This window comes from Trachinotus anak, unplaced genomic scaffold, assembly GCF_046630095.1.
Source record: "Trachinotus anak isolate AG129_WGS33_773 ecotype Australia unplaced genomic scaffold, CSIRO_AGI_Tana_v1 ptg000025l, whole genome shotgun sequence".
NCBI classification, from domain to species: Eukaryota; Metazoa; Chordata; class Actinopteri; order Carangiformes; family Carangidae; genus Trachinotus; species Trachinotus anak.
This window is the reverse complement of record NW_027273876.1, coordinates 4,445,115-4,471,100: the sequence shown is the minus strand read 5'-3', so window position 1 is coordinate 4,471,100 and position 25,986 is coordinate 4,445,115. Positions and strand designations below refer to the sequence as shown.

General features: G+C 39.5%; 1 protein-coding gene across 3 annotated transcripts; it reads left to right on the top strand.

The window, feature by feature from the left end:
• The first annotated feature begins 9,238 nt into the window (after positions 1 to 9,238).
• Positions 9,239 to 25,871, top strand: cyth1b (cytohesin 1b). Of its 3 annotated transcripts, none has more exons than XM_071462319.1 (12): positions 9,239 to 9,398; positions 14,688 to 14,770; positions 18,688 to 18,752; positions 19,451 to 19,517; positions 20,310 to 20,428; positions 21,026 to 21,219; positions 21,623 to 21,771; positions 22,851 to 22,962; positions 23,579 to 23,655; positions 23,783 to 23,854; positions 24,656 to 24,810; positions 24,909 to 25,871. In XM_071462319.1, the coding sequence occupies exons 1-12, from the start codon at positions 9,371 to 9,373 to the stop codon at positions 24,985 to 24,987; spliced, it is 1,200 nt and encodes a 399-aa protein (XP_071318420.1). In that variant the 5' UTR covers positions 9,239 to 9,370; the 3' UTR covers positions 24,988 to 25,871. The 3 variants fall into 3 exon arrangements, with proteins under 3 accessions (XP_071318420.1, XP_071318421.1, XP_071318422.1); XM_071462320.1 differs by lacking the exon at positions 9,239 to 9,398 and adding an exon at positions 11,025 to 11,165 and having other exon boundaries at positions 22,851 to 22,963; positions 23,577 to 23,655; positions 24,909 to 25,216; XM_071462321.1 differs by lacking the exon at positions 9,239 to 9,398 and adding an exon at positions 11,261 to 11,306 and having other exon boundaries at positions 22,851 to 22,963; positions 23,577 to 23,655; positions 24,909 to 25,216.
• The last annotated feature ends 115 nt before the right edge of the window (positions 25,872 to 25,986 follow it).

Below are 25,986 nucleotides of genomic sequence, written 5' to 3'. Positions count from 1 at the left end.
ACTGTTGCTGCAACCTCTGCTTTGCAATCTTGGTTACTCAAGACAGACAGGAAGTTCTCATCCAAACAAGCACAAAAACTGTGTACAAATTAATTATGAACAAAAGAAAAGACTGAACCCTTCACCACATAATCTTGACCAAAGACAATAGAAAATATTAATGACAGTTACGTTCTCCCATTTATAAAAATGTAGCTTTTTACACATTGATATATCTGATGACATGCTTCTGATAAATAAATGAGGAGATGTTGTGTTATTTAAGCAAGAAGAGCCACATGTTGCAGAAAAGGATAAATTTGATTATTTAACACCTTTACCTCAAAATAACTTGTTGGGAAAAAATAATTTTACAGACGTGTAATTGATGGTTTAAAGGTTTAAAGACACGTTTAACTCATATATATATATATATATATATATATATATATATATAAATGTGTGTAAACATCAAGGCAATGGTATGCAATTAGGCTACTGGTTAAGACAAAATAATTTTAAATGATGGAGATGTGGGGTTAGGGTTGGATGTGAAATGACTTTAGTCAGTGTTTTTGCTCAAATACAGGCACAGGTACATTTCATATCTCAAAGATGTGAGAGGACAGTGAGGATAGTTTTCCAAAATCTTCCAAAATATTCCCCACAAAAAAAAACATATTTCACACAGTAGAGGGTTAAAGCTCATTTAAAATTCACATGATTTTATCTACTGTCCTAAACTATAGCACATCAGTTGTTTTTCTTACCTGCTGAGATAAAAGCATGTCAATCAAATCTGGGTCAGTTCGGTCCCATGAAGCTGCATTGTTATGTTCCTGGTGTAAATAATTCACACGTTTCCACATAAACACTGTCCCTTGTAGCTTTGATGCCACCCAGTGGCCATCAGAGGACACAGCCATGGTCTCCTCTATTAATCTGATGCCATGGTTTCACACAGGAAGGACTAGTGTAACACAGTATAATAAAAGAAAATGCAACTAAAACAAGAAAAACACATCACAAAACCAATAAGTAGAGAAAAGGTTTCTCTTTCTCAGGTCTTTGCCATTTATTCCACATTACAGCACCAAAAAAGATGGAAACTCAAGGGATCAAGGTTTTTACAATCCATCCTCTGGGGACCATGACTAACCAGGTTTCCATCTAAATGTAGTGCAAATTTTAACCAAATTTTGAAAAGAAAATGTGAAATACATGTTTCCATCCACCGCTGTAATGCAAATATTAAGTTGGGTGCATTTAGATAATTAGCTGCTGGTTGCAGTCAGGTGCCTTTAAACCATGATAGAAGAAGAGGACACAACAAGAGCGCCGGTAAATCCATGTATTGTGAAAAACAATGTGGAAAATACAATATATAAATACATGATATTTTATGATATATAAATATAGCATCAATGTCTGTTTCATGTATTAATGTGAGAAACATTAGTTGCACTAGTTGCTTTAATCTCACTGGACTTTTCAGTCACAATTCTCATTACACTTTGCAACCTTTTGCTTTTATGGACACACTAACTTTTCCACCTTAGCCAATTATAATTTTTTTTTGTGATATTTCAAGATATTTATTTTAATCATTTGTATAGGGATTTTTTTTTTTAATGCACAAATGGAAAACCTGCATAAAAATAATTGGATGGAAACCTTTCTAACATCAGAACCAAATTTCATGGAAGTAGTCATCCATTCCAGTCATGGCTGTCCATCCATCAGTTGTTGAGATATTTCAGTCTGGATCACAGTGGTGCACAGTCAAGCCAACACTGCCATCAAAAGCCTTGTTTGGTTAAAAACACTCTAAAGCATCACTTATAATGAAGTTGTGATGTGTACACGTGGATCATCCCGCCCACATTCTCCACCACATTTGCTGTAGTTCTCTGGAGTTTCAACAAGGAGCACAGTCATTCTTATGAGATGTTACTAATGTGAATCATGACTGAAGCAGCTGTCGGAGAAAGAAACTCCCCACATTAGTCTGACATTTCCAGATAACTGAGCTGAACCTTCCTTAACTTGTGAGTCTGACTATTGTGTGCAGTCATAGCTCGAGGATGCATCACTACACTCACAACACCTAAAGAAGGTCAATCATTTAAATGTCCAACAGTCCAGTTCCTCCCATAACCCTTTAATACACTGGTTTACCATTCCTCAAATATGTCTTTTCTATGTAACATATTTTGGGCTTCATCTTTCTTCTTTTACAAGCCTCCAATCCTCTGTTTTTTATCTTGTCAATGAAAGGTGAAACATGACTGAACTTGTGTGGAAAACACTTAAGTTTCAAAGGCCAATTCGGTGATGATTGCTTTGCCTCTTTTGTTAAATTGTCTGAGATGTTTTTTTCCTGCCAAAGGTTCATGCTTTCAGGTCAGAACACTCTGTGCTGCCTCAAATACTATGTCTTCTTAGTCCTGTCATTTCTCTGAGAAGTGAAATGTGCTCTCTGCAACACTAAAGCAAAACTACCTAAATATATCCTGATGTCAACTCAAGTTGTCATAAATCTAACTCTCAAATTGCCTCTATGATTCAGGCTTAAAAGGATCATTTTCAAACTCTTTTCTCAGATTCTAGTCTATGAAATTGAACCAAATACCCGAGCAGCAGTTTGAGTGTTGCTGAAAAAGCTCGTGATCGCTCTGTTATTTATCATCTTAATTCAATTTCTTTGACTCACTGAGAAAATATGAGATGTGGCACCAGTTCATGAGCCTGGAAATCAGGCAAATATGTTGCCTTGAACCTGAGAAAAATTCACATCATGTTTGGCAAGTCTCCAAGCTGGTTGTGACCTTGTATTTTTAACTCTGAATTCCTCTCACCAGACTGCATGACAAGCAACTTCTCCCCTGTTGTCTGCTTCATTTTAAAACTGTGGTTTTCAGTGAATTGTTTAAACAACCGTTGGATGGATTGCCGTGAAATTCAATGCAGACATTCATGTGTTCTTCATGAGGAATTGAAAAACTAGCTAATGACATTCCCATTAGCCTCGTCTGTAGTGTTTTAACGCTAATTAGCAAAAGCTAGCATGATAACAGTGAACATTTAACCTCTAACAGCTATAAATATAGTGATTTAACCTCTTTGTGTTTTTTTCTTTCTGTATTCATTCATTCTAATGTTTAATATGTATAAAAATGTATATTTTCATACATTTTGATATCGGTGCTGTATCAGTGAGACTGAGGCTGTTGCCTGTATCAGTTTAAATAATAAACAGCAGCAGACGGTGCAACACAAGGTACTTTAACCCAACTGCATATATCATCTATATATATCAGAAAGGTCCATTTGTGCACAATTTGTCAGCATCACTGCCCGATGAAGCCCGATGCTGCAGAAACAGACTTTCTCTCTCTTTTTTTTATTTTATATGCAAATCACACAAAAGTTCACTGGGGCTACCTCCAGCGTACCACCTACTCTTCCTCTGTTCGTCTGTACCACCTGTGACGTCTGGTTTCTAGAGCTAGATACATAAATGTGTATTTTTGTGAGCTTGAAATTGCCACAAAATGCATCTTGATGGTAAAATTAGGGAAAATATATGGCGGGATATGATCACAAACTCATCCATTATAAAATTGGACGTAGATATTATTCAACATCTACTTAATTTAGTCTCATGTGCCATAATAGAATAATACTATGTGGAGTTTTGTATAATTGCTGCAGAAGAACAGGCTCTGGGACAGATGAAAACACTGTGGACTGAAAAGTGGCTGAAAAAGTTCAAGAGTGGATGAGGTCAAGTGCAACAGAAAGAGGCCGACTCCACAGAGAGGGGAGGGCACTGGATCAAAGACACAAATAGATTTAATGAGTGAAAGAGAAAGAGACAAATCTAGTGATGCTCATAGGAAACGTACGTGAAGGTGTGGGATCAGTGGAGGGAATCAAAGAACAAGGAGGGATGTTGAGTATCAAAGGAAGAAGGAGAATGGTCCTTTATGGCTGATGCAGCATATATTTAGCCCTGGTAGCTGTATGCAGGCCTTCAGAGGAGCCTCTCCAACAGCTGCTTGCATATTTCACACTTTTTTAATAGTAAGTTGTTATACATGATCAGGAAACCCTTTCATTTAGTCATCAGGTCATTATAGTTATAGCTAGGCCTGTACTGATACTGTTAAAAAATGGCTACTGTTGACATTAACACTGCTACCTCTTCATATTATTTACAGAATATCATTGACCTTAAATAAAAGGCATCGTGTGCTGGAGAAGAGCTGTGCAATATGTTTTAAATTTGATGGACTTGTGTTGAAGCCCTCACTGGTCTGCACTTTGCTGTGTGTGCATTCTCAAAGTAAAATAAATAAAAAAATCACTGTTAAAAAAAGGTTGATACAAATGCTACTGCCACGGCTGAATTAACATTCCTCCCACTCTCTGTGCATTGTTCATGAAATTTCTATATGGGAACACCAGCTGGACCCTGGTGTGGTAATTTTAATATGATCTGAAGCAGTTTGTAACATATAAGACTAAAAGACACAGGGACCCTCTTCAAGACTACAAAATAAAACACAGGACCCACATCGAGGCCCTCTCTTGTCATGTCAGTTGATACGGTAGTGCTGCATGTTTCCATTAAAAAAAAAATCAGTCAAATGACCACAAACCAGCTGACACAGTGAGCCTGGGGCTTCTGGGTTTCTGAGGCGGCGGGACAGTTGCCCAACATGCTCAGCTGGTAATCCAGCCTTGGCTGCTGCTGCTGCTAATACACTGAAGGCCACCACTGGTATCATTACTGCTGCTGCTTCTATTATTAAGACATTTTAAATGCAGGAGGTTTTATTTTTTGTTACACGTTACTTGAATCAGAATCAGCTGCGTTGGTCATAAAGTATTAAAACTATACAGTATATGCAGAAGTGTGTGACAGCAGTTTTTCTACTCCTGAAACTAACTGATTATTGATTGTTCCTTTCTCTAGGATACACTGTTTAATCTTTTGTATACAACTTGTTAAAGACAAATTGAATATTCACAACTTGAATTAAGTACAAATACATTTTTTAAACTAAAGGACTTATAGTATTTTTACACTGTAGTATTACTGCTTTTCCTCTAGTAAAGTGTATGACTATTTGTGATATGCAATATAAAGTGAGTGTCTGCATTCGTATGTGTGTGTTTGCTCAGCTCTGACTAAATTAAACTGGGCTCTGGTGTGTGAGTGTGTGTGTGTGTGTGTGTGTGTGTACATGTGGGGGTGTGAAGCAGGAGGATACGAGGTTGCGTGCATGTGTGTGTACATTTGTCATCACTTCCAAGAATACTTCAACAACTGTTCAAAGTAACACAACAGTGGGTGTGTGTCCATAAACAGTACGTCTGTTCTTCCATGCGTGTATTTATGTGGATTTTTATGTGGAGTGTGTGTTTTGGTTTTTTTTTTTGTCAGCTCTCTAACATCCATCAACAAGTGTGACAGAGTGACAAGTTTTTGTGCGAACAGTAGTGGAAGTGTGGAGTGTGTGAGGCTGAATTCAGGAGTGAGGTCAAGTGTGCGAACATGAGGCAGGAGGGAGGAGAGAGAGTGAGAGTGGAGAGTGTTTTTCTGAGAGTCTGTCAGAGTCTGGTGGCAGTCGGAGGAGAAAACGCTGGAGCTCGGTTTATTCAGTCAGCTTCTCCCTTTGACCAGAGCCGGAGCCTGCGGCTGGTTCAGTCTCCTTTTGAGTCAAGTATGACGCCGTCTTGAGAGGGAGTAGAGACCAGAGATGCTGAGGGGATAGTGTTAGCCTGAGACGCTGTTTTGTTACAAACTCCTGAATTCACTGTGTTGTGATGGGGACTGTCAGTGAGCTGTGTGCCTCCAGTTTCCAGGCATTTCTCTGTCCTACAGTACGACCAGGGGCACCTGCTGCAACCACAGGTAAGCACTCTCAAGAAAATACTCGTCTTTTTCTTTCTTCTCAGAAAATCGTAGTGATCTTATGAATAATTCTGGTAGAACCTGATGAGTAAAGAAGATTCATTTTGAGCTGTCGCTTCCATTCGTATTTGATTTTCTGTATTTAACCCTTCTCTTTTCATATGTTATTTGTAATAACATAACTTTATTTATAAATCACGTGGAGGCAAGCTGAGAAAAGAAGTAGGAAGTGTTGATGTGACACAGTGACACAGTTTATGTCTATAGACCACAAAAACATTTTTAAAGAATTTTTAAAAACCTTTAATTATTCATATTTTTACAGACATATAGACTTTCAGTGAAAAAGGCCTAAAATTAGTTGAAATAAAATCACTTTACATGTAAATAGACAACATTTTATTTATTTTTTTAATGTATTTCTGCTGTTTTTGTGCATATAAATAATGAAATAATATTTTTTTACAACATTGAGCCGTTCTGTAATTATATTTTCAGTTATTGTGATGAAAGATTTGTGAATTTTTATAAGGGGCTTGTGTTGAAATTGATGTGTTTTGGTTTTATAAGCTTTATACATTGTTAAATTGACTAAATGAGAATAAAGACTTATAGTCGAGTTTCTGCTGAAAACAAGGATACAATCCTTTAGAGGTAGTGATAGTTAAAAGCTGCTACACAAAGACAGAAATGAACGCATAGAAAGTCACCAAAAACGGAGCAAAATCAACTCCAGAGGGCTGAAATAAAAATCAATGATCGCCATTGTTATTATTCCAGGTCTTTGTTGGTTTTATGTTTCTTTTGTGCGACTCTTGACAGCCCATAAATGACAGACAAACACAGCGAGACATGGAGAGCAAGACTGGCACAAAGTGCTATCAGTGTTCAGTTGCCGTGGTGATTTGTAGTTGGGTTATCAAGACACAGAGCGCTGCGTAGTGTGTGTGTGTGTGTGTGTGTGTGTGTGTGTGTGTGGATGTGTGTTTGTGTCATGCTGTGTTTTTGACATTTCTGTGGTCATGTACACACATGAGTCAGGCAAACTGTGTGTGTGTGTGTGTGTGTGTGTGTGTGTGTGTTTGTGCGAGATGGTGGGCTCGATTCGAGAACATGACGCACACCCATCATCCTCTGGTCCAGGATCCTCCTCTCCAGTGGGTGCTTCAGTGACATAATCTCCATCGCTGCCCACTGTTCTCCCTCTGCGCAGGTGCTTTCATACTGTATTTCATTCTGCTCATTCAAAAGCCATCATTACACCGTGAAAGATATTACCATTTCCATTACAGCCTCATGACTTTTCTTTTCTTTCTTCTTCTTTCCGTGTCATTTCCTTTTGCTTTCTTCTTTATTATTTTTAAGCCTCAAGGCCTCAACAAGCAACAACGATGTTTTTCATAGAGAAGCCCTTTAGCCGTGAAGTAGATTTACTTGAAACGACTATACAGTAGCTTCCTTTGAGAATATCTAACAGTTGAACAGTCACCATTTATCTGGAAAAGTATTGAAGTTCTCATCCATCTTTAGTTGTGCAGATAGTTTTGGTTTAATTTACGTTTTCAGATGCCTCCACCTTTATACAGTGGAGGTGGAGCAGCTTCTCTTTCCATTAGCAAACTCCCTGTTGTTCTGGATAATCCACAGACCTCACTGTGAACAGTTTTCACTTGAACTGCTTTCTACCAGAGAAACAGCCCCCATGAAAAATGTTCACAGATTGATATTCACTAAAAGAGGAAAAAAAGGTCTTTTATTTGGGTGAGTCGAACCTTAAAGCTGTTAAATTGCAGCAGCTCTTTCTCTTCCCTCCTGAACATATCCTGTTTTTGGTGTGTCCAAACTCCGAATAAAGCACCGATTCAAACGTGCAGCTGCAATCCCTTGCCCTCCTTTCCTCTATCCTTCCCTACATCCTCTCTTCTCCCTTCCTCTTTCCCCTCACACACAAGCCATCCATGTCTGATATCAAACCTGCTTCCTCAAGTCTTCACTCCCATTTGGATAAATATGTTTCCCTTCTTCAGCAGGTGGGGAAATATTATTTTAAAGATAATTTTTCCTTCGTGTTGTGTCTTGTATCCTCTTCCTGCGCGACTGGAGAAAAACTTACGTCGCTGCCAAGTCTTTCATCATTTCAACAGGGTGGAGTGCTAAAACCTGAAAAAATGAAACATTTACACCTATTCACAGGCCAAAACACATTCAAACAGATCTTATGAGTAGATGCACCCATACACAGAGACATACACATTCACATGGACAAAAATAGAGACACACTGATCTAAGCATGCAAACTGATAAACACTTTTTTTTCTTTCCATTTGTCCTTTTCTCTCCACACACATGCTTTCGCCAAAGAATTAAAAATAGACGGATTGAAATGCTAAGTCAAAATTATAAGATGTGCTGGCTGCAAACAACAAAATGAGATGTTTAGCTGAAATCATGACTTGGTATCTCATAATTGAGACAAAATAAGACATAATTTTGACTTAAGAGGCATAAACTTGACTTTAGATTAGACTTTATGCTGCAGACTTGGAAAACACACAAACACAGTTTTTGCATGTGCAGTGTTGACTTAGAGAGTCAAAATACTGCAAACACATACAACGTATTTTTTTCTTTACACATTCTTATTGAAACTGTTTCCACTCCTGATGTCACTATAATAATGAAATAAATCAGAATAGTACGTTACTGAGTATTTGCATTCTTTGCTGCCTTATGTAGGCAAATATTGTGCTTTTTATCCCATTACATTTATTTGGCAGCTATAATATAAAATATTATAGATGAAACTAGGTGTATATATATCCACCTCCACCAGCTACACCCACTTAGTAACCAAAGTATCTTTTCATTCTTGATTTGGGAGTTTTCACCCACTCTTCCTCAGAAGTTTTGGGATATGTTTAGTCTGTCTAGCACACACGGCGTGTTCATGGTCTACCCACAGATTTCCAGTGATTGCTCATGGTGGATTTTAAGGTCTGCTTTGGATCACTGTCCTGTTGTAGAAGCCAGCCTCTTTTCAGCTTCAGTTTTTGGACTGACTGCATGACATTTGCATCCAGTATTTGGAAGAATGCATTCTTACACTTCCTGTGCCGCTGCTTGCCACACTACCACACTGCAGTATATTTCCAGTTCCTTTTTTTAACAGCTGCCACTGATGTGTTTGCTGGGGTTGTGTTAACTTCCAAACTCAACAAAACATGTAATGGATCCAGGACAGAGAGATAGAGAGCTAGTTAGTGAGCCGCCCTCTGATTGGCTGTTGCCTCGGAAGCCCCGCCCACGTCATCCTGCTCCAGCACCGGCTGTCTCTGCACAGACAGTTGTCACTAACTGCCGGTCTAACGGTAACGGACTCACAAAGTACCGACAATTTCTGTAAAGTTACTTTAAAGCGGAAATATTATATTATTATTCTTTTAGCCAACGTTGTCCGGCAGCACAGACATGGTCTTAAAGTCGGAAGACGGAGTTGGTGAGTTGCTTGGCAAGCTTTTAGTTACGTTACAGTGAGCAGGGCTAACTCAGAGGCTAACTAGCTAACGTAACTTTATTTAACGCTATATAACTGAAGCAAGAATGTAGGTTTAACAACAGGTGGTTTCGTGTGTTTTGGTTTTTAATTACCTTAGCAACAAGTCCTGAACTGACTGATTTGTTAATACTCTTTGTCAGTCTTCATTAACTGGCACAAGGGATCCATTATTATTAATCTGGATTGAGGCCAGACCTCATGGGGGTTTGTGCTTATTGTGCAGCACTTAACAATTCATGTGTCTATAAATACAGTCAATGCACCCATTTATTGGTTGGAAATGAAGGAAATGCCCTCTTTAATACTTCGGCTTTTTAGTTGACTTGACTTCACGGATTTCTGTGCTCAGTTTTCTAATTTATGTGGCCCAAGAGTTGGACACTGTCATCGGTACGGGGTTGAGGAGAGACTGCAAAAAAGGTCAATACAGAGAGGGCCACAAAAAGAGAGAGAGAAGAAAAACCACATAAGAGCTAACTTTAGTACGGCTTCCTCACAGCTGCACTGGTGTTTCCTCTAGCAGTTTGAGCCACTCTTACAGGATGTGCTTTTTCACTGAGGTATCTGAGTCTGTCAGCTGGGAAGTATCTGTTAAAATAGATTACAAAATGAGTTTGTTAGGAGTGAAAACATTATCAATAACATAAATTGGTTTTTAGGTAAGGAAGAGAGTGTCAAGTAGGAAATATCAGAGCTGGAACTACAGATAGCTTTTTCCCCACTTCCCAGTGAGTGCTGCCTTTTTTTTTTTTTTTAAGCGTAGTCATAACACTGGTAGTCCATTTTGTTTGTCTTTTTCCTAAAAGACACTTTCCTTACTTTCTGTCTGTCACATAGGGATATTTTCTGTCTCAGGGCACATTTTGTTCTCTCTAGTTCACCCCTTGTTGGATTTGTTTCTGTTTTCTTGCTTATTGGACTTTTGAGCCTTAAGGCTGTATGAATGCAGTCAGTCACCAGGGAGTTTACCATAACCACAGGATTATATCACTTTCTGGAGCTTGTTATCCTCAGGCCAGGGAACATTGGAAGGGACAATTATTGCTTTATAAACACTGAAGTGGACAATTATTGCCTTGTTAATCTCGCCAGAAGCTGAAACTCCCCATCTGTAGAAGTACAAATAATTTTCTAGTCATAACCACACTGCTTCGCCCTGGGTCCTGAGTCAGCTGCCATCCTGCTGTTGGTGTGTGTTCATTTCTACAAGAAGACACATGTGATGAGAAAAGAAAGAAGAATGACGACTGATTCTAATACGCTTAATTCTCATAAATTTTCTCATAAAGGACAAATGCAAAACTGCACCTCCCCACCCTCTTTCTCCCTCATACACCAGTGTCCACGTGGGGGAGCCTGTGTTTGATGCTCTACTCATTGAAGGAGGGAGGAGGGAGGAGTCAAGATGGACAGTGGGTGGGAGGGGGAGAGAGAGAGATGAGGGTTCAAGGGTTTCCCCCTCATACACACACACTCTTAGAAACACACTCGTCCTCATCCTCATTTAGCTGCAGGCCTGCTCCCCTCCTCTCCCCTCTGCTGGAATGAGTGCCTGAGGATTAGAGAGGCAGGGAGGCTGGACTAGAGGACCACAGGATTGGGATTGGGATTGGGAAGATCAGGCTGGACTGGATTATTACTGTGCTGTTGGAAACACCAGAGTGGACTGCAAGAAACAGGCAGTTTTATACTGGAATTGATGACTAGGTGAGACAACTTTGTGGACTCTGGAGCTGGAGGGAGAGTCAAACACTGACTACTAAAAACCAAAAGAATTGAGAGTTTTCGGCTGCACTGGGACCAGTGAGACTGTTGGTGAAGCTTTTCACCACACAGACGCTTTCTCTGGTATGAACCTCAGGATTATGACACAAATGTGTAGGTGTTCAGTGCGTCATCATTACTTCTGCATTAGAGCTATTTTGCAGAAACTGCTCTGAATGAGTATGCGTGCGTGTGTGTGTCGTCAGGTCTTCCTCTGAAACCTCTTTAGAGCCGGAAACCCAGTCAGAGTGTATGGTTTGGTAGCTGCCGATTGATGAGTATGGTTAGGTTTTTTTTTTCATATGTCTTTGCATTTTTCAGAGGATGTGAAGTGTTGCATAACTTATAAACTGGAGAGTGGAAGTAAGATAGAGAGTGAACTGTAAGTCTGGATATGTTGGTTGCCCCAAGCAGCTGGTCATCAGCAGCATTGCTATGACAAGGTGTCCCATTACTTGAGAACACAAACACACACTCTGTGACCTCAAGACTGTGCAGAGCAGCTGATTGAGGAGCCTGAAGACGCATGTCGTCGTTTATTTTAGAATGTGAGTGTTTTTGTGTTTGTTTGCTTGAGAGAAATGATGATATGACAGTGTTTCATGAGCCGTCATGAATCCACTTGCTGTTATTTCCTCTCTCAACGAAAAGCCAGAGAGGAAGTGAAGGTGAATGCCAGTTTCACTGCCTCCCTGCTCACAATGGTGTGTTATTCTTGTCCTCAGGTTTATAATAAGAGCTATTCTGGCCTACATAAAGCATTCTCTTTGGGCAAGGGGCATGTGTGTAATGAACGAGTGCGTCACTGTCTGTGTGTTTGCAGTATGTAAATAATATCAGTATCCAAGGCCGCAGCACCTGTCATGCCACACTGGACTTTTCTGAATTTGTCTTTAGTCAGAGGTGAAGTACCGCAGCAGGTATAATGAGTTTTCTTGTAGATATATTCTATTTTCTGGTTGGAATTTTGCCCTTCTGCACAAAAAGGCTGCAGGTTTTTTTTTTTTTATTAACATTACTTTCAAGTTGAAATATATTTCCTAAATGCTCAAGTTAAACTAAAACTCTTCATTAAGTCTTGATAAACTTTAATACTTGCACCTGGCTTTGTTTTAGGGCTGCAACTAAAGATTATTCTCATTATTGATTAATCTGTTGGTCATATCAGTTGAACAGTTTGTCTACAAAATGCCAGAAAACAGGGAAAAACCTTACTTTCATAATTTCCCCAGAGCCAAAGTTTATGTCTTGAAGTTGCTTGCTTTGTCTGAAAAACTCCAAAGTCCAAAAATATTCCATTTCCGCTCAGAGTACACAAATCACTTTGTCTTGCTGAGTTGGTCCAGAGGTTGACACTGAGTAACTTGGTCATGATGGCAAATTGAAATGAACAGTTAACTTGAATCCCTCAGCATGACTCCTCTAATGAGGCTGACAAATAGCAGCAGCAGCACAGCTTGACTTGTCCTCTGTGGCTCCTTGTTACTTTAGCATACATTTAGCCTTTTCTTCACCTTTTTCTCTGGTTATAGAATTTAATATGCTTGAGAAAGTAGCCTTAGCAGAAGCTTTATTATAAGGCACCCAGTGGAGAGAAGCAGCAATATAGTCGACAGTGAAGAGGTATAAGATATTTGAAAATCTTGATATGTGAAACATGAAATATACAGATCAACACATTAACTCTTCAGACTGTGTTCCCTCTCTTATTGTTCTCTTTCCTTTTTTTCCTCTCTCATGTTTTCATAAGAAAAAACCGAAGCCAGTTACTGACAGATCTGCATTTCCCTCTTCACCTTATCATTCCTCTGCAGATATTATGTGTGTGTCTCAGGGCACATGAACTTCTGTTCTATCAGAGTAAACACTTGGCCATGTACAGTTATGGGTGTGTTTTATATGGAGGGTGGAGGGCAGAATGGATATTTGAGCTAAACAGATACACTAAGCCATCACGCCTAATGTGACATTTTCATACTATTACTCATTTGATGTGGTTTTTCCTTACTGAAACCAATGACATCTAGTGGTTAATTCAAGCTGCAAAAAAAAAAAAAAAAAAATTAATCAGCAACTAACTAGATTATCAATTAATCATTTATCATTTTTGTAGTAAAAATGCTGAGGATTTGATGTCTCCAGCTCCACAGATCTGATCTCTGCTTTTCATAAATTACAGTCAAATGCCTAACTTTTGTTTTTGGAGTATTAGACAAGCAAGAGCTACATGACATTATATGACTTATGCTTTGAGAAACTGTGTTTAGCATTTTTCACATTTAGTTTCACAGGCTGAGCAATTAATTGGAAAAATAATCGGCAGATTAATTGATCATGAAAATAATAGTTGGTTTCAGCCCTTCAGTTAATAATATGGCTGATTGATATAAAAGTGCAATAATATATATATATATATATATATATATATATATATATATATATATATATATTTTTTTTTTTTTTTTTTTTTTTTTTTTTTTTGGCAATAACTGTCAAAAATAATTATATTATGAGAAGTTAGATCATTTCAGCAGTTAGATACAGATTTAATTTCTGTAACTATGGCTTCTTTTCCCTTTGTCTTCATTCAGTTTAAAGGCAAATGCAAAAATCCTCAATGCACTTGGCCTCTTTTATTTTAATACTGCATGCTCAATCAGGCTATAGTAGACAGACTAGCCTATTCTGATGGTAAAATCAGTGTTGTATAAGAAAGCCAAGTTTTATTGCAGTTTGTGATTGGTTTTAATGTTTTGTAGTGCACTATGGTGGACATAATCTGCAGCGGGCATGTCTAAATCGTTAAGTCTGAAGCAATGAACTGCATTGTTTAGTCCTAGTTAAGACTAAGTTAACAGCACCTTTTACCCTGATGAAAGCACTCAGTTTTATGTAATCCGTACCAGCCAGTCAGAAGCTTTCTCCCATTCTTCTCTGTAGCGGAGTTCAGTCTCACACCCACACGTTTTCTGTCATTACTCTTAAGTGTTTAAATGGCCTTGAAAGCTGCCTCTGTTTTTATAATTGCTACTTAGTTCTGGAGAATATGAATGTTGCTTTTAGCAGTCAGAAAATAAACTAAATTGGAAAAGATATTCATTGTTGTTATTGTTTCCTCCTCCTCCTCCTCCTCCTCCTCACTGAGCAGTGATATTACAGCCAAAAGTCCTTATGTTTCAGCTTGTTTGTGTGTGTGTACGCATACATCTGTGTAAAAGGGGGTTGATTTCATCCTCTAGTTTGGGGTTTGGATGTCGGTGTGGTTGGGGGGTGATGGTTGATGGATCAAAGATTGCGTTGCCATAGTGACCCAGAGCAGTGGGACTCTCAGGTCTCTCATCTTCCTTTGTAAATGTGTGTGTTTATACAGGAGGTCTTCTCTGTGTATGTGTGTGTGTGTGTGTATGAGAGAATATTTGATCTTTGTATTTGAGTGCTACGTGTACTTTTCTCTCCTCTCCTCAGTGCCTGATGACCTCAGTCCAGAGGAGAAACAGGAGCTGGAGAGCATCCGCCGCAGAAAACAAGAGCTCCTGCAGGACATACAAGTAAGAGCAACACTCGTGCTGCCTCAGTCCCTTACACTAGAGATGTCCCGAGCCAATGACGAGGATCTGTATCAAGGCTAGGGATGGGGTTCAATAGTATTTTGTTGAATCTGAATCAAGTTCTGAATCTGTTTATCGAATCCGAGTCCTTTCAAATCCCTTATTTAACCTTTTTAAGAAGTTTGTTTGGTGGGGAATGAAGACATCTGTTAATCTGTTCAAGAAATACAGTCAAGTGTGATTTTGGGAAAAATTACCAGACAAGCATGGCACTGATACGAATCAAAATTACAGTACTTGCAGTGTTGAAGGCTTGTGGGGATTTCACCACATATTTTGTCACCGCTTTGTGACATTCATTTTTCCTTCTGCTGCATTTTTCTCCTCTGAGGGAAATTTTGCTTACCAGGTTCAGAAGCCAAAGTGAAAACAACACAGCAATAATATCATAAACTATACTCCACAATTCAGTGAATATCAATTAAATAAATCACAGATGTTAAGCATGACCGCACAGTCCTCTGAAGTTAGGGTTGGAGTTTGATCTATAGGTTAAAACATCACTAATTAAGTTAATCTGGACATCCTTACCTTACACTGTTTATTTATCAGTTTCTTAAACTTGAAACAAACCTTGAGGTGAATTCATCTGGAGTTCAGCTTCTTGGCCTCTAGTCTGTTTCTGTTTTCTGTCTGTGGTCTTGGACAAAATACTTTCTCAACAGGGCAGCAATGAAAGGGAGTTTGTTTTTGTCCCTGCTCTGAACCCTGTGGTTATCTGGACCGATGCAAGTCTTTCTCTTTAACATTACATCTTTTTAAAGGATAGGTTCACAATTCTTGTTCTGTGCAAAATGTGTGAAAAGTATATCTGAAGTTAATATGAAGCTTCAGCCATCTGAGTTAGACAAATCAAAAGGGTACCTTCCAAAGTTAGTTTAAAATTTCCACTTTGTGTTTCCCCGGACAGTTTGTCTCCATTGAAAGTGGAAGAAGAGTCACAAACAGGGGAATTTGGAATTAAAAATTATTTTGGAAGATATCCACCTCATTTGTCTATCATGGATGCATATTAACTTCAGATAAACATTTTGCAGAATGCAGATTGTAGTATTTGTCATTAAGAAGGGATATTTTGATGGACAGTATGAACAGGAGAAACGATTTCAGCAAACAAACAAAGTTTCAGTGTTCATATGGGCACCTGAACATTGTTTAAAGACAGACATGAAAAATTATAAACTTATCTTTTAAACCATTTAATTGTTTCAGACCGGAGAACTGAAAAACAAAATCACAAAGTGCATTGTTTGTCTATTTTTTTCTCACATCACATTGTTCAGGTAGTTCTTTCTTCTCTTTGTCCCCAACTAGACATGGTCCTCCATGGATGGACCCGTGTGCCTGGGGTGTGTGTGTGTGTGTGTGTGTGTGTGTGTGTGTGTATATATATATATATATATACACACACATATGTGCGTGCGTGCGTGCATGTGCATGTGTGCGTTTGGAGGGTAGGGGGGTTATAGGGGTATGACCACTGGAGCGTTACTGTACGCATTCAAGACGGATGATCCTCTTTGTGTGCGGATGCAAGTGTCCAGGGGGTGCACCACACACACACACATACACACATACACACATATACACATATATACATATACACATACACACATATACATACATACACAGTGCTTTCAGAAAGTATTCACACCCTTTCAATTTTTCACATTTTGTTATGTTGCAGCCTTGACAAAGCGAAAACAGGCTTTTAGAAATGTTTTCCTCCCTCTGTCACCAAGTGCTGCTCTTTGTGGGAACTGTTGGGTTTTTCTCTATAACAAAGTAAGGTCTCGACCTTACCCTGTAAAGTGCCTTGAGATAATGTAAATTATGATTTGGCAATATACAAATAAGATTTGATTGAATTGAATTTGCCTTGGTAACCCCAAAGTCACTCTGGCTGTGCTCCAGAGCTCCTGTGTGGAAATGGGAGAAACTTCCAGAAGGACGACCAATTCCAAACATCATGTCTGGTTTCCTCCAGACATGACGTTTACAACTGAGGCCAAACAGTTCAATCTTGATTTCATCAGACCAGAGAATCTTGTTTTTCACAGTCTGAGAGTCCATTAGGTTCCTTTTTACAAACTAAAGCAGCTTTCACGTGTCTTTCACTGAGGAGAGGCTTCCGTGTGGCCACTCTGCCATAAAACCCAGATCCTTGGACCGGAGTGCTGCAGTGACAGTTATTTATAGTTACATTCATTTAAAAAGCACATGTAAAACATAAGAATACTGGGTTTTTATTTAACTTTTAACATTTATTTGTGAAAAGATTTTTGTTCATGAGAATGAGAACAGCTCCATCCCCCATCCTGCAAAATAGATTAACTCAAACAAAGAGCTAACCCAAACACTCCAGCTAATTTATTTAAGGTTGTAGGGTGAACTGATGCAGGGGGTTAACCTGCCCCTCCAGGCAGAGAGAGCTAGAGGACACACACAAGACCCACATACTCCTCATGCCCCCCTCATTAACAGAATTTAAGGGACCCTTATCCGAAGTCTATGTTTATGTTGTATGTTTCTGTATAAATGAATATCAGCCGATATATCGCTTTCATCAGCCTTAAAAACGCTGTATTGCTCAAGCTCTAAAGACGGTGACATTTTTTTAACTAAGATGTTCTTATTCTCCACAAAACAAACACCCAGAAGGATACGATGAGGGATTCAAAAGACTTTGGTTTTTAGTAACTGGATTCAGAACAGGATTTGGATTCATAAAATGCTTCCAAACCTCACCCCTTGTCCTCAGCCAGCAAGGTTGGCATCCAAAACACACACACACACTCAAAGAAAAACACAAACACACACACACACACAAAGAAAAACAAAAACACACCCTCAGGGCAGCGACGCTCTTAGTAGATTGATGGAATTTATTACGGAGGTGAACTCTCGCTCTGCGTTTCTCTCCTCTATGCCCCGCCCCTGTCTTGCCCTGGGGGCAGATGGGTAATGAGCCATGAAATATCCCAGTAATGGAGACAGAGGATGCTGTTCGTTTATACTGGGTTGTAGCCATGGAAACGCACATGGAGGAATCCAGACAACTGAGGTTATTCACCTTAGGTGAGGATGATGTAGCCTGGTTTGTACTCACGGAGGAGTTTTAGATGGTTGTAACTCTAATCTGAGACTCCGGCCTTGTCTACTTCTACTTCTGCTTCTCTTCTATTATTATCCTAGTCCATTATCTTTTCTGCTGGGCTCAGTGTTTCTCCATCTGTTTCTCTCCTCTGTTCTTTCCTCCTCTAAACCTCTGCCCCTGAGCAGCTTTGCTAAGCCAGTCAAAGTCTTTGATCCTGCATACTCCCGTCTCTCCACCCGTGTGACACTCAAACAGACCAGGGAGGGTGTCAGGGGGGAGAGGGCTGATAAATCTAGGTCAGCATAGGGGAGAAGAGTGGGAAGCAGGGAAAGGGTGTTCGGTTCTGACCCCAGAACAGGTGCTACAACTCCCAGAGAGGATTTTCTGCAGAGGGCGGCTGTTCCACATAACTCCCGCCGAGAGGAAGAATGAGCCGGACTGAAAGGGAGTGAATCACGTCTGCTTCTTTTAGGGGTTTTACTGGGTCATGTCTCCAGGAAGAAGTGTTGGTCAGTGAGATGTAGCTGGAACAGACAACCATGTGTAATGCATTCTGCTGATGCTGAGATCAAAGCACCTCTAGGCGTTCATGTAAAGGATCAGACATCACACTAATATCACGTGTTTTTATGTCTGTGCCAGTTTCGTTTCTGTTTCTGTGCTCACAAGCCAAACAGAACAATCAACCTTTTTTCCCTTCCTCTCTCTGTTTGATCCCTCTCCTTCTTTCCCTTCTCTCTATCTCCCCGTCTGCTCTCAGAGACTGAAGGATGAGATAGCAGAGGTGACCAATGAGATTGAAAACCTGGGCCTGACTGAAGAGAGGTAAAGTATCTCTCAACAACCATTTTCTGTGCATGTGTGTAGGCGGCTTCAGTCCACTCAGCCTTTGTTTTAGTCGAAGTGCATTCATGGAGAAAGCCGCGAAAATGACCCGAAAAATCAGCCTGACTCTCAGAGCAGGGTTTTCTGCCTTTTGGGATTTTAGAACTAAACTCAAGGTTGCTACAAAATTTGGTCTAATAATCATTTAGTGTTAGAAAAGAAGGGGGAAAAAACGCTCACATTCTTGCAGAGCCCAAGCTGAAGTGTTCACAAAGTGCTTACTTTTGTCTGAGCATCAGTTAAAAACCCCACCTTATTCAATAAATACGAAAGGTCCATTTACCTAGCTGTTCTCTGAGCTTTCAACCTCATTGAAAGCTTCACCATCTTGAGCTGAATAAAGCTTTGTGAAATGTGCCCTCAAGGTTAACTGTGGATGTCTACACTCAAAGATATTCACTTAACCATGATATAAAACAGGAAAAGCAGCAAATTGTCACATCTGTCAAGAAACAGCGACGGTTTGGATCCTTTGCTCAGTAAATAACTTTAACTTATCAAAATTGCTGTCAGTTATTTTTTTGTCTATCAACTAATCCTTTTAGTACCACTGAGATTGTTGATGATATAATCACTGGTAGTGTTTTTGTAGAGCAGTTCTTTGAGATTCTTTCTTTTAACTGTTCATTTGTTTTTAGGAAAAGCATGCAAAGGAATAAACAAATGGCCATGGGCCGAAAGAAGTTTAACATGGACCCCAAGAAGGTGAGAATGAATCAACGTCAGGTCCTTCCTTCATGTAACAGATCAGCATACGGCCCCAACTAATGATTAATTTCAGTATTGATTAACCTGTTGATTATTAAAACCTCAGGAAATGATGAACAATGTCAGTCCCACTATCCCACAGTCCAAGGTGTTGTTTTTAAATGTCTTACTTTATCAGACCAACAGTCAGACATATTCAATTTACAATGATAATAAAACAGAAAAAAAAGAAAATACTCACAAATGAGAAGCTGCAACCAGAGAATTTGGTATTTTTTGCTTAAAACTGACTCAGAACAACTAATTGAGTGTGTTTACGTGTTTACAGATAAAATTAGTATCCTGGTTATGTTTTGCACATGTGAATATCTAATCCTGGTATCTGAAAGTTTATTATGCTGGTTGGAGTGCTCCGATAGAAACCAGGATGTTGTGGCATGTAAACGCCTTATCCAGGTTTCTGAACATTTGTTGTTGGTGCAGAGCAGACACATTGGCACACAGATGATCAGAAACCTGGATGCTATTGAATGAACCTGAATGACCAGGTTTCTCCATGTAAATGTCAGAAACTGAATATGACCCAAATAAATCCAAACCAGGGCACGCTGATTAGTATGTGATGAAACTGAAACCCTGTCATGGACTTTTTTTTTTAATCAAAATAACAAATGATACATGTGATCTCTTGGTGTTCACTTGTTGTAACTCACTGGACAAAGACTCATTTCTTTATCTTCCTGTGTATGACATTCAGACTGGGCTCTGTGTTCTGATTCTCTCCCTCAGGGAATACGTTTTTTGATGGACAGCTCGCTGCTGAAAAACACAAGCGACGACATCGCCCAATTTCTCTACAAGGGGGAGGGGCTTAATAAGACAGCCATTGGGGACTACCTGGGGGAGCGGTAAGTGTTACTAATTATGTTCCTTCAAACTAATAGGCCTCGTCTTAGCTGGAAAAAGAACACTGTAATGTTCAAGTGCCCCAGCAAGAGAGTGAGCCAGCACGAACAATACCAGGATCCTGAAACTGAAGCAGCTAAATGGTCTTCAGTCATTATTAATTTTATTATTTACACTTGTGCTCTTCTTGCTGTAAATGTTAAAATGTCTTTGTGAAAAATGTCTGTTTGTCATCAGAAGTGATAATAAAAGAGCCAGAAAACCTCATCTTAAAATAATCCTGATATTTTCTATCTGTGGACGTTTTCCAGACCTGTAAACATTTGCATGTATGAAAAAGCAGATCAGGCCTCATCAGTACACCATAGTATAGTGTGTATATATGAGCTTATGATGCATTAGCAGTTCTAAAAGATCATCCATTAATCAGTTTTGATCTGATTCGACACAGTTCATCCATCTCTTTCAGCTGCCAACTCAGTGAGCAAAACAGAGCTGCAGTTCTTGATCCTGTTTTTGTTCTGTTTACTCCCCCCTCGTGTGCGTGTGTATGTGGGTGTGTGTTTTTTGTGTGGGGGTTTTATTCTCGTGTCACGCAGGGATGACTTCAACATCGAGGTTCTGCACGCCTTCCTGGAGTTACACGAGTTCACGGACCTGAACCTGGTTCAGGCTCTCAGGCAGTTTCTGTGGAGCTTCAGGCTGCCTGGTGAGGCTCAGAAGATCGACCGCATGATGGAGGCGTTCGCCCAGCGATACTGCCACTGTAACCCCGGGGTGTTTCAGAGCACAGGTACAGCAGTGTGTGTTTGTTCGAGAGGGAATACCAAAAAAAAAAAAAAAATGTTTACAGTCTCAGTTTTTGAGTAATTTAAAAGGAGGAGTCAAACAATTATTCTCCCCAAAATATTCTTTTCACAGTGTGTTTTATAGCCACAATGTCAAGCTCTGAAATTTACACTCAATCACAAAAACACATCACAGACAATATTATCTTCTGTTATGTTAAAATCATCAGTTTTAATTCATATTTATTAGACATTTACCAATCAAAATTAATCAAAAATAAATATTTAAATGGCAAGAAATAATAAATGAGAGATAAATGTTCCAGTTCAAATCAGCTAAGAGCAACGAGAAACACAAGAAGCTTTTCTAAAGGACACTTACAACTGTTCTTTTTTTTTTTTTTTTAGATACCTGTTACGTGTTGTCGTTCGCCGTGATCATGTTGAACACCAGTCTACACAACCCTAACGTGAAGGACAAACCCTCCGTTCAGAGATTCACAGCAATGAACAGAGGAATCAATGATGGAGGAGACCTCCCCGAGGAGTTACTCAGGGTGAGAGAAGTAGATTTTCCTAAAACAACTGTTTCTAACATTGAAAGTTTTAATTTTATCTGCAGTGATGAATTTGTTTCATCGTACAGGCCAGTCACGTGACCAGTTGATGATCAGTCAAAATCAAGTGAGAGAAATTTAAATACAAAACAGCAGATGTTAACTGAAACATTTTCTATTCACAGCCTCATGCAGATCACAAAAACATTCACACTCACAATTTAGAGTTTCTGGAGGACATTTAAACTCCCACACAGAAAGAACCCAGCTGACAAATGGGTCAAGGTGAAAAGACTCACATTGTTTTCAAGTCTGTCTCAAACAGTACTCACATACCCACATATACTTTGCAAATTAGAGATCCCTGCTTAACATGATTCCAGTGTGTTGGTGTAAAAATATGTTGAGCTGAAGTTAATGTGTCTGCAGCAGTCTGAGTTATAAAAAACTCCACAAGAATCTGTGGACCCATCTCCATTCATATATCTGTGAGCTACTACTATATGGTGATTTGAGAAATGATTTTGACATATTTTATGTTATTGATTCCTTGTCTTGTTTTACAGTTTTACAGGGGCATTATACTGTTGGATTCAAGAGAAATAAATAATCAACAATAAGCCTTTAACTGCTTAAATATAATTTTGCCTTAGTCTAGATTATTTTCCCTGAGACCGTGTCAGTCTCTCTTACTTTAAATTAAATGTTCAGGTTTGACCAGTACGTGTATCCAAATACACCAGATCAGATATTCATGTTCATTTACAGTTTATCTGATGCTTCGTTCCAGTGCAGTTCAGCCATTGAACTTTATCCACTGATACTCAGCCAGACAAGTAAAATGAATGCAAAACCTGAACCTGGTATCAGACTGACTCTAGATATTTAGCCTCCCAGCAAATCAATAAATTGTGGAAGGGTTTGCACTCTTTAATCCAGGATTCTCAAAACATAGTGTCAAAATTAAGTGTGCAAGCAATTCTTCTATGAAATGTGACTCCTACAAACATCCTGCCTACACTGATGCCCATAAACCACCACAGTTATCCATAGTCATCTATCTGTCTCCCTCTCTGTAGAACCTGTATGACAGCATCAAGAACGAACCCTTTAAGATCCCAGAGGATGATGGGAACGACCTCACACACACCTTCTTCAACCCCGACAGAGAGGGATGGCTTCTGAAACTCGGTGCGTGCATCCTTTTGTGTGAAATAATTGATGTCATTTTAATTTCATTCATTCAGTTGGACAGCCCTCTAGTGGACTGGATGTGTAACAGCTTCTTTAACGCGAGGAAGATGAATCATGTTGACTCTCTGAACTAAGTTGACTGTAATTTTGGACACTTCCCGTTTTTGTAATACTCATGTGTTGACATTGTTTTTGTTTGTTTGTGTTTTCATGGGTTTTGACTCCAGGAGGTATGTACCCTTCAACTCCACAGCTTTAATGCACCGCTTTGCCTCTGAGCTGCCCCCTCCCCACCTTTTTTTTTACCCCCACTGTCTGCGCGCATTCACCTCCACGTAACAGTTCTAGTCAGAATAAGAAAAGATCATTCATTTCTATATCTGATTTCACACTGTGCTTGATGTGAAACGGCCAATGAGGTTGTTTCACATCTGCTTCTAACTGCTGGACTCCTTGATCTGGCCACTGACCCGTTTTAACCTCTGCTTTTGCAGGCTTTGTTTAACCTGCTGATTTGTGTCATCATTGTGTGCTTCAGAGTGTCGCTGTTGTTGTATGACATCCAGTTTTCTGTATTTACAGTGACAGTAGCTCACCTGTAATCTCTCCTCAGGTGGACGAGTTAAGACCTGGAAGAGACGCTGGTTCATTCTCACAGATAACTGCCTCTACTACTTTGAATACACCACTGTAAGTAATTCCTGTTTTGATTGCATGGCAGAGTAAGAACAGAAATATCCTCTAAACCGAAGGCTGAAGAAAGTTATACTTAGATCTCTCACATTGTAATTTATTTTCTCTCTGCTGTGTTTACAAGGATAAAGAACCCAGAGGAATTATTCCACTGGAAAATCTGAGCATCAGAGAAGTTGATGACTCCAAGAAACCGGTAAACTCCAAATTCTCCCTTCTCTTTCTGCCATATTTTGTCACGTAACCAACCATTTCCAAGTTTAATCAACATGTCTCAGTTTTCAGTTTCATAAGTTTAACAAGGTGTACAAACTTGCAGCTTAGTCTACATCACCATTATCCACCATTAAAGGAGCCATTGCTACATAGAATTAGCATTAACAGCCGTTTACTCACCAGTCTAGAAGAAACGTTGTGAGTTCATCATCAAACTTCCTTTACTCACCAAGAGCCATCTCCAGAGGTGGAAAGAAACAACGTTAACTCTTGTCTCAAGTTTTTTCTTCTACTGAAGTTAGCATGCTAACCAGCTAGTCCCGGCCCATCTCGTCATTTTCAGAAGGCGACTCACTGCAGCTTCCAATCTGCCCTGAAGATGTAGAGCTCCTCAGAGGGCGTATTGTAACCTTTTGTCTTGTTAATGCAACAATCACCACCACCTGCTCTGGCAAGAAACCACATTTGGCTTAAAAATTCCCCTTGAAGCATCGATGCATCTTATCTTTTACCTGTTGCGGTTGGATGTCCATTAGCTGCTTCATTAAAATGCCACCAAGTGTATCTCTTTACATGTCCAGTCTTTGCAGATGCTCAGCAAAAAATGTATTTTTCACACCACAAATCAATTCCTTGTTCCTTTTTCATATCCTCTGTCGTCAGGAAGTCTATTTATTCCCTCCAGCACAAAACACACCTAATTTGTGTTTTTGTACTTTTCAGACATTTCCTGTTGGCATAAGCCTCCTGACTCATCTTGTTTGTGCTGCTCTCTCACCAGAACTGCTTCGAGCTCTTCATCCCCAACCACAAAGATCAGGTGATCAAGGCCTGTAAGACGGAGGCAGACGGCCGCGTCGTCGAGGGAAACCACACTTTTTACAGAATCTCTGCACCGACCGCAGAGGAGAAGGACGAGTGGATCAACAGCATCAAGTGAGTCACGTTTAAACTCTGTCCTGCAGATGATGAGTTTGATGATGATGATGACTGACTGTTCTTGTATATAACCCTCCTTTATCTTCCACCTGCAGGGCCGCCATCAGCAAAGACCCGTTCTACGAGATGCTGGCTGCTCGGAAGAAGAAGGTGTCGTCTCTGAAGGGGCTGTAGAGCTGCTGAGGATCCAACATTGAAACAATGACTTACAAATGCAGCAGGCTGGACGTGGACCTGATATTCCTGCTGCTGCTGCCGTGACACTTGGACCTGGTACAGAGGATTCAGCTTTTAAAGAGGCTCTTCCTTTGACAACCCTCTCTTTACAGGTTTGACCTTCTGTTGAAAGTTTCATTTCCCATCTACAGATGAAATGATTCAGTCAAAGACCTTTTTTTAAAATCACTTCATAGAGACTGTTTGTGTTTGATACACTGACCCTGAGCTTCTCAAACATTTCGTTAGAGGGAAAACATGAAGATGAGAGAAGGAAATATTTTAATCCAGACTGAAAATGTAATCAGTGTGTAACACTGAAACCTAAATAATGGTGGTGAGGAAAAAAACAACTCACTGATGTTTGATTAAAACCTTTCTACGCCTCGTTAAAGACAGAACATTAAAGTGGAAAGAGTTATGATGAAATGCTGGACAGTTACAGTATGAATCATATACTGCACATTATTGTGATACGTTTCTAAAATCGTACATTTTAGTTAGTTTACAACCAATCTATGTTTTGATCAGCTGAGCTGTTTTCCAGACATGGATTAAACCTGGTCCTGGACTGAACTGTAACGAAGATATCTACTGGAAAAACCTCTTAGTTTGGTCTGGTATTAGTCCTTGTCTGGGTCACTGGCCTCTGGACTTCAGTGTTTAGTTTGTTGCCATATAAAAGCTTTTTTCTAAGCCTGTTTTCTTACTGCTGTTGCTCTTTTGTCAAAGCACTGTTAATGGACATGAAGGCAATGCATAAATAGCTAAATATTTATTTATCCAGATTTCTTGTAATTTATTGTTTTCAGTTTTTGTCTCATTAAAACTTTGCAAATCAATATTAATCTCTGATTCCTTTTTATTTGACTTGTTAGGAAAAAAAAGTGTAGCAGCATCCAAACCAGGGCTGGAAAATAAAGTACAGCTATTGATCATATGTCATAAAATTACTGT